The sequence below is a fragment of the Cottoperca gobio genome, chromosome 3, assembly GCF_900634415.1.
Source record: "Cottoperca gobio chromosome 3, fCotGob3.1, whole genome shotgun sequence".
Classification (NCBI taxonomy): domain Eukaryota; kingdom Metazoa; phylum Chordata; class Actinopteri; order Perciformes; family Bovichtidae; genus Cottoperca; species Cottoperca gobio.
This window is the reverse complement of record NC_041357.1, coordinates 28,076,095-28,088,594: the sequence shown is the minus strand read 5'-3', so window position 1 is coordinate 28,088,594 and position 12,500 is coordinate 28,076,095. Positions and strand designations below refer to the sequence as shown.

Sequence of the window (12,500 nt, the reverse complement as noted above, 5' to 3'; positions counted from 1 at the left end):
CGACAGCCCAAATGTCAGTCTGTGAAGTACAGTGACATTTAGTTACATCCATGCCTTTCACAGCAGCTATAAATAGATTTGTTTTTCAGGTTTCAGCACCAGATCTGCTATTCTAGTCATTTCTTTCTGGGGTTCCCACACATTTAAAAATAAAAAATAAAAATCCCATCCTTTTCCCCCACACCTTTAGTTTGATAATAGTTGCATATTAAAACCGGCTAGGCAATACAACCAAACATTAAGCCAGAGCCCATCGTCGGATGAAGACGTTACATAAAATGTGACATTTGTCTGACGCAACAGAAAAGGTGTATTCTTGTAAAACTCCCATTTTGTGCAGCTTGGAAACTACACGGAGAAAAATAAAAGTCAGAATTTTCTTATGTGGGAATCCTGCAGGGACTTCTTTTGACTCGACGAAGAAATCTGTAAGGAAGCTTGAGTAACATTTGCAAAGAAAACCAAAATATATTCACTTAGAAAATCAAAGCAGACAGGTCTCTAAAAGCTTAGCACAGCATCCATTATTTACACATCAAACCTTTAATAACCAACAACCAAAAGGTACATAAAACATTCAAAATGATTTGAAATCAGACAAAATAAAATACATGACCTTACTTATTTACCATCTCATTTAAAACCATAATTGCCTGCTCTGCTTTATATATTTATATATTAGGAACTATGTAAGACGATAGTTTACACAGAGGGTTTAAGAAGAAATCATTGTCCAATACGAAACAAATATAAAACATGTCAATCTAATTGGGTGATCGGAGGGGTGGCGATTAGGACATTTCATTCACACAGCTGTGACTGACGACATTCAAGTCTGACAAATAAACAGTCCTGAGCCAATTTCAAGTGGTAGAGATCATGTAGTCCACTATACTTACCGTATGAATGCTTTACTCATACTTTTCAGCTCCTTTTTGGGACAGTATGTTGAATCACCTAACCCAACATGTGCATGGATCTGAAAATCTAAATGAGAAAGCTCTTTGATTGCATCGCAGCCAAAATGATGTTGCTGAGACATCCATTTGCCATCGTCGATTTACATATAATACAAACTTTGTTTCCTTATTCTAAAGCTGTTTGAGGAGATGTCTACGAAACCTTTAAAGCTGAGCAATAAGGTGGAGATTTAACATAAAATCCTCCCAACTGTTTCAAGGATCCAGTTCACATAAACAGCTGAGGCAAGCGGGTGGCGTGGCATCTAATGCATGTGCCTCCCTCTAGTGGCGGATGCGGCGTCAGTGCAGGTTCAGCTCTGGGGAGGGCCGTCTTCTTTGCTGAAGGGTTGCGTCGATCCAGGCTTCACCCAAGACAGCCCAGACACCTGCATTCCCTTGTGGTGATCCTCAGGCCGTCTCTAGAGCAACAACGGCAAATTAGCAGTTAAGGAACAGCTTGACCAATCAAAATGCTTATAGCTCACACTGTAGCTTAACCAAACCCTTTGTGTTTTAATTATGGGAGAACTGCAGTAGTCTCTCTCTCTCACACACACACTCACACAAACACACACACACACACACGTTAAAAATAACTTACTTTACATGTGAACATCCGCTCTTTTGCTTCCTCATGAACAGCGGGGTTCCATGGAGAAAAACTATCAAATAGACAAGCGTGTGAGTGTGAGACAACAGTTTTCCTCTTTAGAGTTTCATCACATCAGATTACAGGGTGTGTTTTCTGCTAGTGGAATGTTAAAAATGGGCAAAGTTCACCTTATTGCGTAGGGATCATCCATCTTGGGCTGGTCAAAAAGATGACTGTTGCATAGTGTCACACTATCCACAACTTTGCTTTTGAACAACTGCACATCCTTTTCATATCTGAAAGCAAAAAAACAGCTTTTATGCTTTATGATGCATCCAAACCTTTTTGTTGAAGGAACTGGATCTTCATGTATGACATTCACCTGTGCTTTTCCTGCTATGACAAGTCAAAATGGGATGCCATGAAAAAGGTCTTGAGGAAGCAGGACTACAAACCAAGTTCATAGATATGATCCAGGTTCTTATTAACAACTTAGTGGTTCGTCAGAACTTGATTGCAAACTAGATTTACATTCTTATTCCATTAAAACATTCTTAATAATATTCAAAGATTAAATGCCAACTGGTCTGTAGAAATCAAACAGCATTCATTAGATGCTTGTTAAGTTTACATTTTGAAAAGGTATTAAAAAAATATGCAAATATTGTATATTCTAAAAGCTTAAAAGTCTTATTCTACAGAAACATGACACAGCACTACGGAGCAAGTGTTGCTTTTTTTTATGGTTCATCTCTCACTTCAGGATAATACAAACAATTGAAAGGCGGCTCGGACACTCACAGCACAGCAGCCTCTGGGTTCAGCGGTTCTGTGGTATTGATCTTGTAGAAAATTGTACGTGCGTACATCAAGACTTGCCAGATGTGGTTGTGATTCCGTCTACAAAAGCAGAACACAAGGAGTTGACATCATCAAACCTTTTTGCCAGGAATATGGGGGCATAACAGTCCCCTCTTTGATGTGAGAAAGCCAAGAAGACACAACGTGTAAAATGCTTTATTATTTTCTTGAAAGTGAACACACTATTATTATAGAAATGCAGTAACATTCATATAAAACTTTGTTTTGAGTGAATATTAAGTAGATATTCTGATTTGAACACTATACTGAATTTGTTTTCACCATTTGGTTCTTGAAAAATATTTTCCTTTCAGACTCTGTTCCAACCAAAAGATGACTGCAGACCATTTCTAGCTGAGTAAGTTGCACTGACCAAGCCTGACTGGCTCTGGGGGGGTGAGGTGGTTTGTGGGGATGGTGGTCGCATTTCATAGAACAAAATGAATTTAGTTTCCACAAAAAGAAAATCATGTTTGGATAAACAAATGGGAGAGTAAATGTGCATACAAGCAGGAGAGCATACCTCCATTTGGTGAAAGCTCTTCTCACATCAAGCTCTCCAGACACGGGGTCAACAAGAGGATGGAAGACTGGGATGTCAAATACTAATTTCTGAGACAAAAAGAAAGATGGTTAAAGCTTTGCCTCTAATGTTTTTTATACAAAATCGTATGACGTACTGCAACACAGAGTCGCCAAGATCATCAGTCAACCGTCACCTGTTGGTTATGACTTTTTATCCATAATAGTCTTTGAGAAATATGTAGCTCAACAGTAAATACAACTGAGCACATTCCAGATGACAGTTTGAGATGTTTTTCTAAACCTTTGCAGACCTAGAAAGATCATCATCATAAGCACAGATCCTCTGATTGGATGCACACAATAAAAATGTTCCTGCTAGAAAATACACTCAAGTGCCAGCTTTAATTTATTGTGCGTCAACAGTAAAACAAAATAATAATAAGAAAAAGTAGACCATACTTACAGGACACTCTCCATCTGGATAGTTATCTGGAATATACACGGTGAATTTGAAGACTCCATCCTGGTACAAGCCATGTCTGATGAATATGACCCCAAACCACACTACAGACAAACACGTGTAAATGAACAGACAGTTTAGTTTTATTTCATCATACATTATTTATTTATTGCAATGTAAATGTTGCGCATTCAAGAAGGAATCCATGAGTAACCACATGTTATTAGCGTATATATGAAACAGGCATGAAATTCAAATAGGGTCTTACCTAGTGCCGATTTGTAGGATGGCTGGACATAAATTCCAGGGAGTTTCTGCTTAATCACTAGTGTGCTGCAGGTCACATGGCGAGAAGTCCGATCAATGTAAAAGGGAGAGAAACGTGCACAGAACTTAATATATTCTTTGGTACAAAACTAAAGGGATACATTAACCCAATTTAATACAGACTATGTCTCAGTGTTTTAAAAGCAAGTGCTACCAGCATATTCTAAAAAGGAAATAAAAATAAAAAACAATGTGACAAGTGAATAAGAACAAACACACTAAACTCTTCATTCTGACAGTGGTCCAACACTTACAACTCAGCCAGCAGAGAGTACTCCAAGTAAAAGGGGCCATAGGAGGCGTGTGTGCCATTGGCTGACTGGGCTGGAGTGCCCGTTGACACAGGCTTGGTAATGGGGGCTGCATTCTTAGGAATGGGTGGAAGCTGCTTTTTGCCAAAGGGCAGCCGGGCTGGGCTGGCTCTCTGCTCCCCGTGCCCACTCTGGTCCTCGCCGTCAGATCTCTGCTGTTTTGTATGAGAAATATAAAAAAGGAATCAACACATCTGCTGTGAAATGTGTTTTGTTTTTAATCTAGCGAAGTGAAAAGCAAGAAAAAGGAAAGTCTTGAGAGCTAGATTAGAGAAGGCTACAGTTTGAGCCATTATGCACACTCAAGAGTAGACCAATAGCCCAGGGTGGTGACCATATGCTGTGACCAACCTCTTAGGTTACACTGCCCATCTGGTTTGCAGCTTATCAGGAAGCAGCGTCCAGACAAGAGCAAGCATTTCGAAGTACAGAGCTATCATTGTATCTTACTGATGCTGTTCAGATTGATACGAGTAGTTACAGTACAGTACAGTGCCATTGTACACATCGAGCTTACAGCAGCACGACACCAGGAATCCACAACGCTGCTGATGACTTCTACAAGTATGTCAGGAATGTTTGCAGTGAATAGTGTGCTAATGCAACAGATTTAGCCTGCACAATCAATGAAGTCAGACTTGACTACATAATGTTTGAAATGTTCCTCTGACTAGGCAGAAAAAAAAATTAACCCACACCCATGCTCAAGGTACATCGTTTGCCTCCTCCCTACATCATCCCGGGGTTGCACCAGCATGCTAAAATGTACCTCCCTACCCTTTGTTTGTGGAAATTCAGTCTGTCTCTAGCTAACCTGTACTAAACCACAGACACAAGTAATACATATTGGTATTCTACACAGAGAAAGGGTGCATGCTAGTCATTCAAATATACAGTTTCATTTTATACTTGATTTAAAGAAAGTATACAAGTTATTTTCCAAAAACAAGGATGTGTACGAGTCCTAAATGCGTAGGAGACCACGCCCTTTACTGAAGTATTTACCTAGGAAAAGTGGAAACTGGTGAAGTAATGAAAACCTTTAACACATAAACATGTTGGAGGAGCTCAAAACAAAAACACTGTTAACAGTACAAAGTATTAAACTTAAAAATTAGCTAGCTTCTTCAAATATGAAATTGTTGCAGTCTTAAAACTTGAAAGAAGTTGTGACTGCTGAGCATATCATCTTCATATGTACAGAGTGTTGGTGACCCTGATATTCTGATTCATTGAGAGAGAAAGTCACAACTCTGCATTAAATCAGTTTAATCTCCCCTGTGGTTTCAACAAACATACAAACTTCACATATGCATAAGACCTTTAAAGAACCCAGTAACAGTGAAAGTATGATGTAAACCCTCATAACTATCATGGCCTTAAAAGTGAAAATAAGTTGAATGTGTGGCCTGTCATAGGCACATTATATACAAATCATAGTTCAATGTGTTTAACTTTACCTTACGACTTGTATTGGCAGACATGCTCCAGAAGGGGTTTAGGTTCATTACTCATTCAGAGGTTCAGATTGGTGTCCCCCTCTTTCTATGTAGGTCCCACGACAAGTGCTGTCAGGGCCATCCGCTGCTGTGGTGAAAAAAAGACATATGAAACAAGTGAAACACATGAAGCTGTTGCTGCAGTAAGGATAAGATGACTTAAAGTCAAATACACACAAACAACTTGTAAACAAACACAAAATCAATTACTTAATTATTTAATGTAATATGACTTCCATAAACAAGCACTACACAAATGATATTTTCCCACAAATTTATTTATTTTGGAGCAACATGGTTATTATCATAAACAGAAAATATTTTTTAAAGCTGATTCATAGGATAGTATCCTTTGAAAAAAACAAAAACATTTTGGGAAGAATTCATAAACGGTTTTTATACATACAATTTATTTTATAGATAACTTGGATGCTAAAATTTCAGATACTGTTAAACGTGTGATTATCTTGGGTACATATAATATATATATATATATATATATATATATATATATATATATATATATATATATATATATATATATATATATATTTCACACATGGAAAGGCAATATTCCCCCTTTCAATGTTTTCATGCATAACTTTGCAAACTGCTTTAATTGGCGGAAATCTATGTAATAAATAATAAGGCTAAAATACTGTTAACGTCTATAACCCAGTTATTGCTCATTTAATCTCTTACCTTGCTCGTTTCTACTCGTCTGTCTTTATTTGTTGTCGTTTGTTTAAAACTATATTTTTTCTTTCTTGATTATCAGCATACTGATGCTTCTTTTGTTTACTTTACTGTTTGAGTCCAATTGTTTTAAAGCATAATTTCCACCCTTGATTGAACTTTATCCTTCATGTTAGTAATCCAATTCCCTGTCTTGTTTTGTATATTTTCCTTGTGCTAATGAAAATGTTTTTCTAATGTCATCTTGCTAACACTATAGCAATATATTGATGCAACTTGGCAGTAACATACACTGTACTAACGTTATAAGTGCTGACAGAGTACAAAGTGCGAAATGTTAACAACAAATGAGGGATTGTTTGGGCTAGCTTAGCTTCATGCTAACCTGGCTGCTTCATGAAGTATGCTAGCAGTTGTATTGTTGTCTACGTTCAATAAGTATGCTGTGTAAGTAATACAGGATGTCATAGTCTGGCAACACTAGATCGGTATACGTTTTAATTTCAATAAAATACGGCTATCTATTAATATCTTGCTATTTCTGACAGGATATCGAGTTATCGTGTCATTCGTCACAACAGTGCTAACGTTACCTTAGCAAACATCATGGACTTACGTTAGGAAATTAAGACTAACTAACACAATAGCTAGCTGACAGCAGGGAATCTAACAAAGTAGTCTTTTACTCGCTTTCTGGTTCATTTTATTGTCCACTCACTGACACTCCCTCACCTGCTTTCCTTAACTCACTTCAGGTTATATATAGCATTAGCTTACAATGCTACCTTTGGCGTTGCCAACAACTTGACTATTCCTTTAAATGTAGTCCTGGCAAGTAAGAAAGCTTAGTGATATAACTCACCGTGTACGCTAGAAAACTGTAAATGTCCCTTTAACAGAGATGTTGACGTGTGTCCTGGTATAATTTTCGCAGAAACTGCTCAGCTGCTCGCCATTCCTTTGGCTAACAAGCTAACATTGGCTAGCTAAGTAATTTGACAGACACAGAAACAGGAGTTCAATCTAACTTAATGAGGGGCGTTTCGTTGCATGATTACGGATTCTCATTGGTCTACAGGATAAACGTCCTTAGATTTGATTTGCTGACGCTTCCATCACGTGAAAGGGAAAGCGTGCTTAACTGATAAAAACAAGTAGCTGATGGAACCATTGCTGTCAATCAAACAGTAAGCGCAGTTGCTCTGTTTTTATTTTGTGAAAAAAGAAAGAAAGAAAAACAATATGTTTTATAATAGGCTATCAAATCAATTTTCCCAAAATTGTACTTACCCATTTATTTATAAAAATAAATATCTTCCTACCTCGGTACATTTTACTCAATCTTAAATTCTTAAAAGTATGAACAATTAATTTTAAGAGTTAAGAGTTGTTTTTTATGTCAAAAATGATATTACTATATCATTTGTCTTCCAGATCATATGCTTTCTAAATGTAAAATCTTGTGGTCAATGTCTTTTTTGTGCCTTTCCATGCATTATCTGTTCAGTTTTCGCAGAGGTAAGTCCCCCAAAAGAAGGGTTACTGGATAAACATGACAATAATACGCACTTTTCTGTTGCCTTAATTTGAATGTTTCGGTGTACTGCACAGCAAAAGTCCCTTGAGGGTAGACTCATCCAAGCCATCTGTGTCACACATTTCTTTAGTTTTGACCACGCTTCACTGGCAGTTCATTCTAGTGATTGATTGATTTCCTAACAATTACCCCTAATTATTTTTCTGGGTGAGAAAAAAAAACTAATTTAATGCATGGGTGATTGCATTAATTGGGAGAAATGACATTGTCCAAGTTTCAGAGTAAATACAAATTATTGACTCCATTATTGTTATCTGATTGTATATTGTCCCAAGTACACTTCACTGTCAAAGGTAATTAGTGTCCTGCTTCTTTATTGGGGCACCCAACAACACAAGGTCACCATCACTCTTTTGACATGTACAAATCAAAGACCACCTCAAAACAAATAAGTTTATGCCTGCTTTGCCTTCATCGACATTGAGATAAACTGTCTGACACAAACAAGGGTGCACATATCCACACCGTTGCTTTTGTAATTAGTTTTTTGTCTTTGCCATTGATTCTTTATCTAATCAACTATTGTGACCTTGTTTGGTCAAACAAATATATTAATGAGTGTAATTAAAGTGGGGAGATTGGATTAACTAATTGAATATGTGACCTATCGGAGCTAGTTTTTCTTTTATACTGGACATTTTACAGCAACTGGTAGTGGAGGAGGTCAAATAACATCCCCTTCGTGGGAATAAGTTTTATTTAAATTAAAATATAGTAGTAAAGATTAAAAAAAAAGAAGCAAAAGCAACTGTGCTGATAATGGCTAAGGTGCAACTGGGAGCTATAATACAGCAAATCTAGTGCACACATTTGACTAGTAAGCATCATAACAGCATCAGATCCCTTTTTATATGTGCGATGTAGATCAGTGATGTAATTGGATATTTTATTGTCTGATTTTCCCCGTCTGAAAGATTTATATATTGTGGTTTAAGCAGCATTTTCCAGCTACACACCTTCAGCTGGAATTCAAATTTAACATGAAATATGTCCTCCTCTGTCATTCCATTTCTTCAGAGAATTTTAAGCCCACTGATTCAGGTCTGCAATTTGGTTTAAATGACAGTTAAAAATTACAATTGGCTGTCCCTGGTGAAACCTGTCTTGACAGCGCAGACATAAAAAAGTGGAAAAGAATGACTCCATGTCCAGATAATATGTAATAACAATGTTAGTTTGAATAAAGAAAGCCACATCTAGATTCAAATGTAATATTGATTTTAGAAATATGAACAACTGGGGAGTAAAGGATACAAAAAAAAACATAAGCCAAATCCTTCATATAGCAATAGTCTTGCCTTATCCCCGAGGCTATGGCCTGGCTAAAACCTCAATGCAGCAATTATTTGCTGTAATGACTGCAGTTCAAATAAGCCTGGAGATTTTATTAAACCAAATGAGAGAATCATATGTGTATTATCACCTTGTGATTGACAGTGACAAGTGTTGGGCAGGCTCGGATGTGAGCATGATGAAGAAGCTCTTGGCAAAGCTCTCGATAATGTTACCCCTGATAAAGTTTCCTGGAATACCTCAGCCAACAAATGGAGGGGGAAAGCTCCACGCATATTAATTCCAATTGTCAGATCCTTCCAGTGGGGGAAAGGGGTAATCTGGCTGGCTGCCCCTCCATTCACTGAGTGGCATTTTACACAACTAATGAAAAAGAAATCCATTGTGCTGATCATATGCATAGATTTAACTCTATAATAACGATGAAATAGAAATATTCATAATAAAAGTAAAGGTCACTCGCTGCCTCAGCTAAGCTTCCTAAGCTGCAATCTTTGCAATAGCAGTTGTCAGGTTACAGCGATAAAATAGGGAAAAGGAAGAGACGTGAAGTTTTAACCCCGCGGAGGCCAAGAGGTGAGACAATGCAACCAAGCTACTACGATATAATGTAGCTCACTGATCGTTTGTTTATCTTTCTCCAACACCAAACAGTGTCGGTGTCGGTTCCAAGATGGATCCAACAGGTCAGTCTCCTCCAGCGTCCAACGGAGAAGGTTAAAGGTCAGTCACATAGTTGTGATTTACATAGTCCTCTCTCTGAAGTGTGGTACCAAAGCTAGTGTCGACATTCTTCGGGGATTTGTTGAGTCTAGTTAATAAAATACATGGAAATATGAGCAGCCGCCTCTCCACTCTCCAGCACTCCCATCCTGCCTATCTCTGTATGTAGGTCACCTGGGCTTCTTCAGGCATATGAGCAGCGGAGTACAGTCATATCTCACCTCTGAACGACATTCACAGCATTATTATTGGCCGCTGCGACTTCCACACTGAGCCCCGTCTTCATATGCATCATACATTGGCATTTATTAGTGCCATGCACTAAGTACAGGCCATGTTATTGAATTTGAATATCAGCTCCTAGCCACATTCGCAGGCCACGGAAATATATTATATTAAGATGAAGCAATCTCATTTAATAACACCCAAACTAATAAAAGGAGAGCAGATTGGAAATTAAATTTGTGAATATTGCTTGGCAGCAGGAGTGATCCAAAGAAGCCCAGCTTGTTCTGTTATATGCAGATATTTCTCTCGCTGTAAGCTCAGGTGTTGGAGACATATCCGACTGTCTCCCTACGAGTGTAATGTCGAGGTCCCTTTGAGTTTGTCATCTTTCAAAAGTAGAAAAGCCGTGCTTTGGGCGAGTTCAGTTGAAGTATTTTGATAAATAAAACCAAAGTATTATGATTTTCCTTCTCCATAATGGTGAGAAATCATAAGAATAATAGGCTGAATGCAGGATGGGGCTGCGATAATTAACAGTGCAACATTTTGATGCCCTTATTGTAATGTGTGTTTGTGATCTCAGCCTTTGTTTAGCATTAATCATAACGGTGTTCAGTTGAGCTATGCATCATTTCTCCCCTTGTTAAACTGAAGGTGTACATTCTGGATAAAGTAATACTACAACACCGGTGACAAAACATTTAATTGTCATTTTTTTTTAAGCACCTGGGAAGCTATTTGAAAAGCTAATGTTCCTTTTTTTTGTCTTCTCAAATCTTGAAACACCGTCTTTCTGAGGTGGCTTTCATCCAACAGCGGTTATATCAGTGTGTGCCAGAGCTGGAATCATGGGACGCCACTTCTTCACCTTCCTGACTCCACTTCCTCTCTTGTGTGGACAACAATTTGTTGGTCAGTGTTTCACTGTTGTGTACGTGTGTGTGTGTGTGTGTGTGTGTGTGTGTGTGTGTGTGTGTGTGTGTGTGTGTGTGTGTGTGTGTGTTGTACAGCAGCCTTTTGCCAAGACATCCAACGGGCCCGCTCCATCTGTGTGTAAATGTTGACTCCCGGTGGAGCTGTGACTGTCACTTATTGCCCGGCCAGTGTAGTGCCAGGCATTGATCGCTACATATATCTTGTTCTGTACTTCCCAAACCTTCATCAACAGATGCGGCTGCAGAATTGATTAGCAGCAAGTCAATGACCAAATCTCTTTGGAAACATTTTTATTTATGTGTGTGTTTATGTGGATAGCTTAGAGGGCCATTAGCGGGATTACCTTTGAGGCTTGGCTGAACAACAGATGTTCAAGGACGACTCAATCAATTTGACTTACAAGAGGCTGCAGTTGCCGGAAACAAGTGATAAGTCTGTGATGGGGGGGGGGGTTAAATAAAAAACACAGGTACAGCAGAAGAACAGCAGAATTACACTTACAGTAGGTTCATTATTTAGAGTGAGATCACTGACCGGTTCCCTAAGAACACACAGCAACTGGATTGAAATCCTCTCGACGTTTACAAAATGATCAGAATATTTGGTGGTGCAGCTTTAAGCCACGCTCAATAATTTAGCTGAGTCATACAAAAACAAAGTTAGTTTGGCCATTTAATATAAATAATACATAGAGCACAAAACACGCTTATTAAATGGATTTCAGTCCAAGCAAAACTGCATGTGTATAAGTAAAAACATTTTTAATATAAGCAGCGGCAGCCTCCAGAAAGGCCTGTTGTCATTTGTGCAGAGTCGTGCATTCAATTATACAAGCATCTATATTGAATTCAAATTAATGTTTGGATATTTTTTATTATATTTAAATAATCTCGATTCAGCACAAAATGTATTATTTCTCAGAGACTATCGTGTTCTTTCATTCTTTTCAATCCCCCCCCACCCCCCCTTTCCTCTCATGAATCAAATAGTGAATAAATGTGTTGCAGAGACTCGCGATCTGCCTTTCAAGTCAATGCTTATGCTTCCTTATCTGCAAACTTATTAAAATTAAGTCGGAACACAAAATGGTATTTAAAAAGTTTAAGTGAAACAATTTGCATTGGGAGTGTGTGGAAATGCTAATGCATTCTTTCACTAAGCCTCACAATCACTGTCATCCATTTCCAGCTCTGATTGTTTTCCACATGGATGCCTTCATTCATTATTGCAAAATTATAAACATAAAGAAGATCTCTGTATTAATATTTCTGCTTTTTGTAAAAGCTCAATCAACCATAATGTTCTAATTTTTTCTCTGTGAACCTCATTTTATATTATCTCACTACTCAAGGAATGGATGTCCCAGAAGGGATTTATTTCATTTATCAGGATTATTGAATTAAATTAAACTAGACACTTACCGCAAGCCGAACAGAGGTACCTTATCCACTTAAAAGGTAGGCCTGCTCTTCACTGCTATTTAGGCAAAC

The 12,500-nt window shown here is 38.0% G+C and overlaps 1 protein-coding gene across 5 annotated transcripts in view; it reads right to left on the bottom strand.

The window, feature by feature from the left end:
• The window catches only part of aktip (akt interacting protein), a 7,392-nt gene extending 132 nt beyond the window's left edge, over positions 1–7,260 (bottom strand). The window contains exons 1-10 of one of the 5 annotated variants that reach the window (XM_029428545.1): positions 7,096–7,260; positions 5,499–5,625; positions 3,982–4,190; positions 3,669–3,733; positions 3,404–3,504; positions 2,939–3,027; positions 2,356–2,454; positions 1,743–1,850; positions 1,564–1,624; positions 1–1,381 (exon numbers count right to left, since the gene is read on the bottom strand). The exon at positions 1–1,381 is cut by the window's left edge and continues 132 nt beyond it. In XM_029428545.1, the coding sequence (XP_029284405.1) occupies positions 1,274–1,381; positions 1,564–1,624; positions 1,743–1,850; positions 2,356–2,454; positions 2,939–3,027; positions 3,404–3,504; positions 3,669–3,733; positions 3,982–4,190; positions 5,499–5,546 (888 nt within the window). In that variant the 5' untranslated portion in view covers positions 5,547–5,625; positions 7,096–7,260 and the 3' untranslated portion in view covers positions 1–1,273. Of the gene's footprint in view, positions 1,382–1,563; positions 1,625–1,742; positions 1,851–2,355; positions 2,455–2,938; positions 3,028–3,403; positions 3,505–3,668; positions 3,734–3,981; positions 4,194–5,498; positions 5,626–6,239; positions 6,395–7,095 lie in introns of those variants that run through there. The other 4 variants (XM_029428547.1, XM_029428542.1, XM_029428543.1 and 1 more) reach the window with 4 other exon arrangements.
• Positions 7,261–12,500: the final 5,240 nt, after the last annotated feature.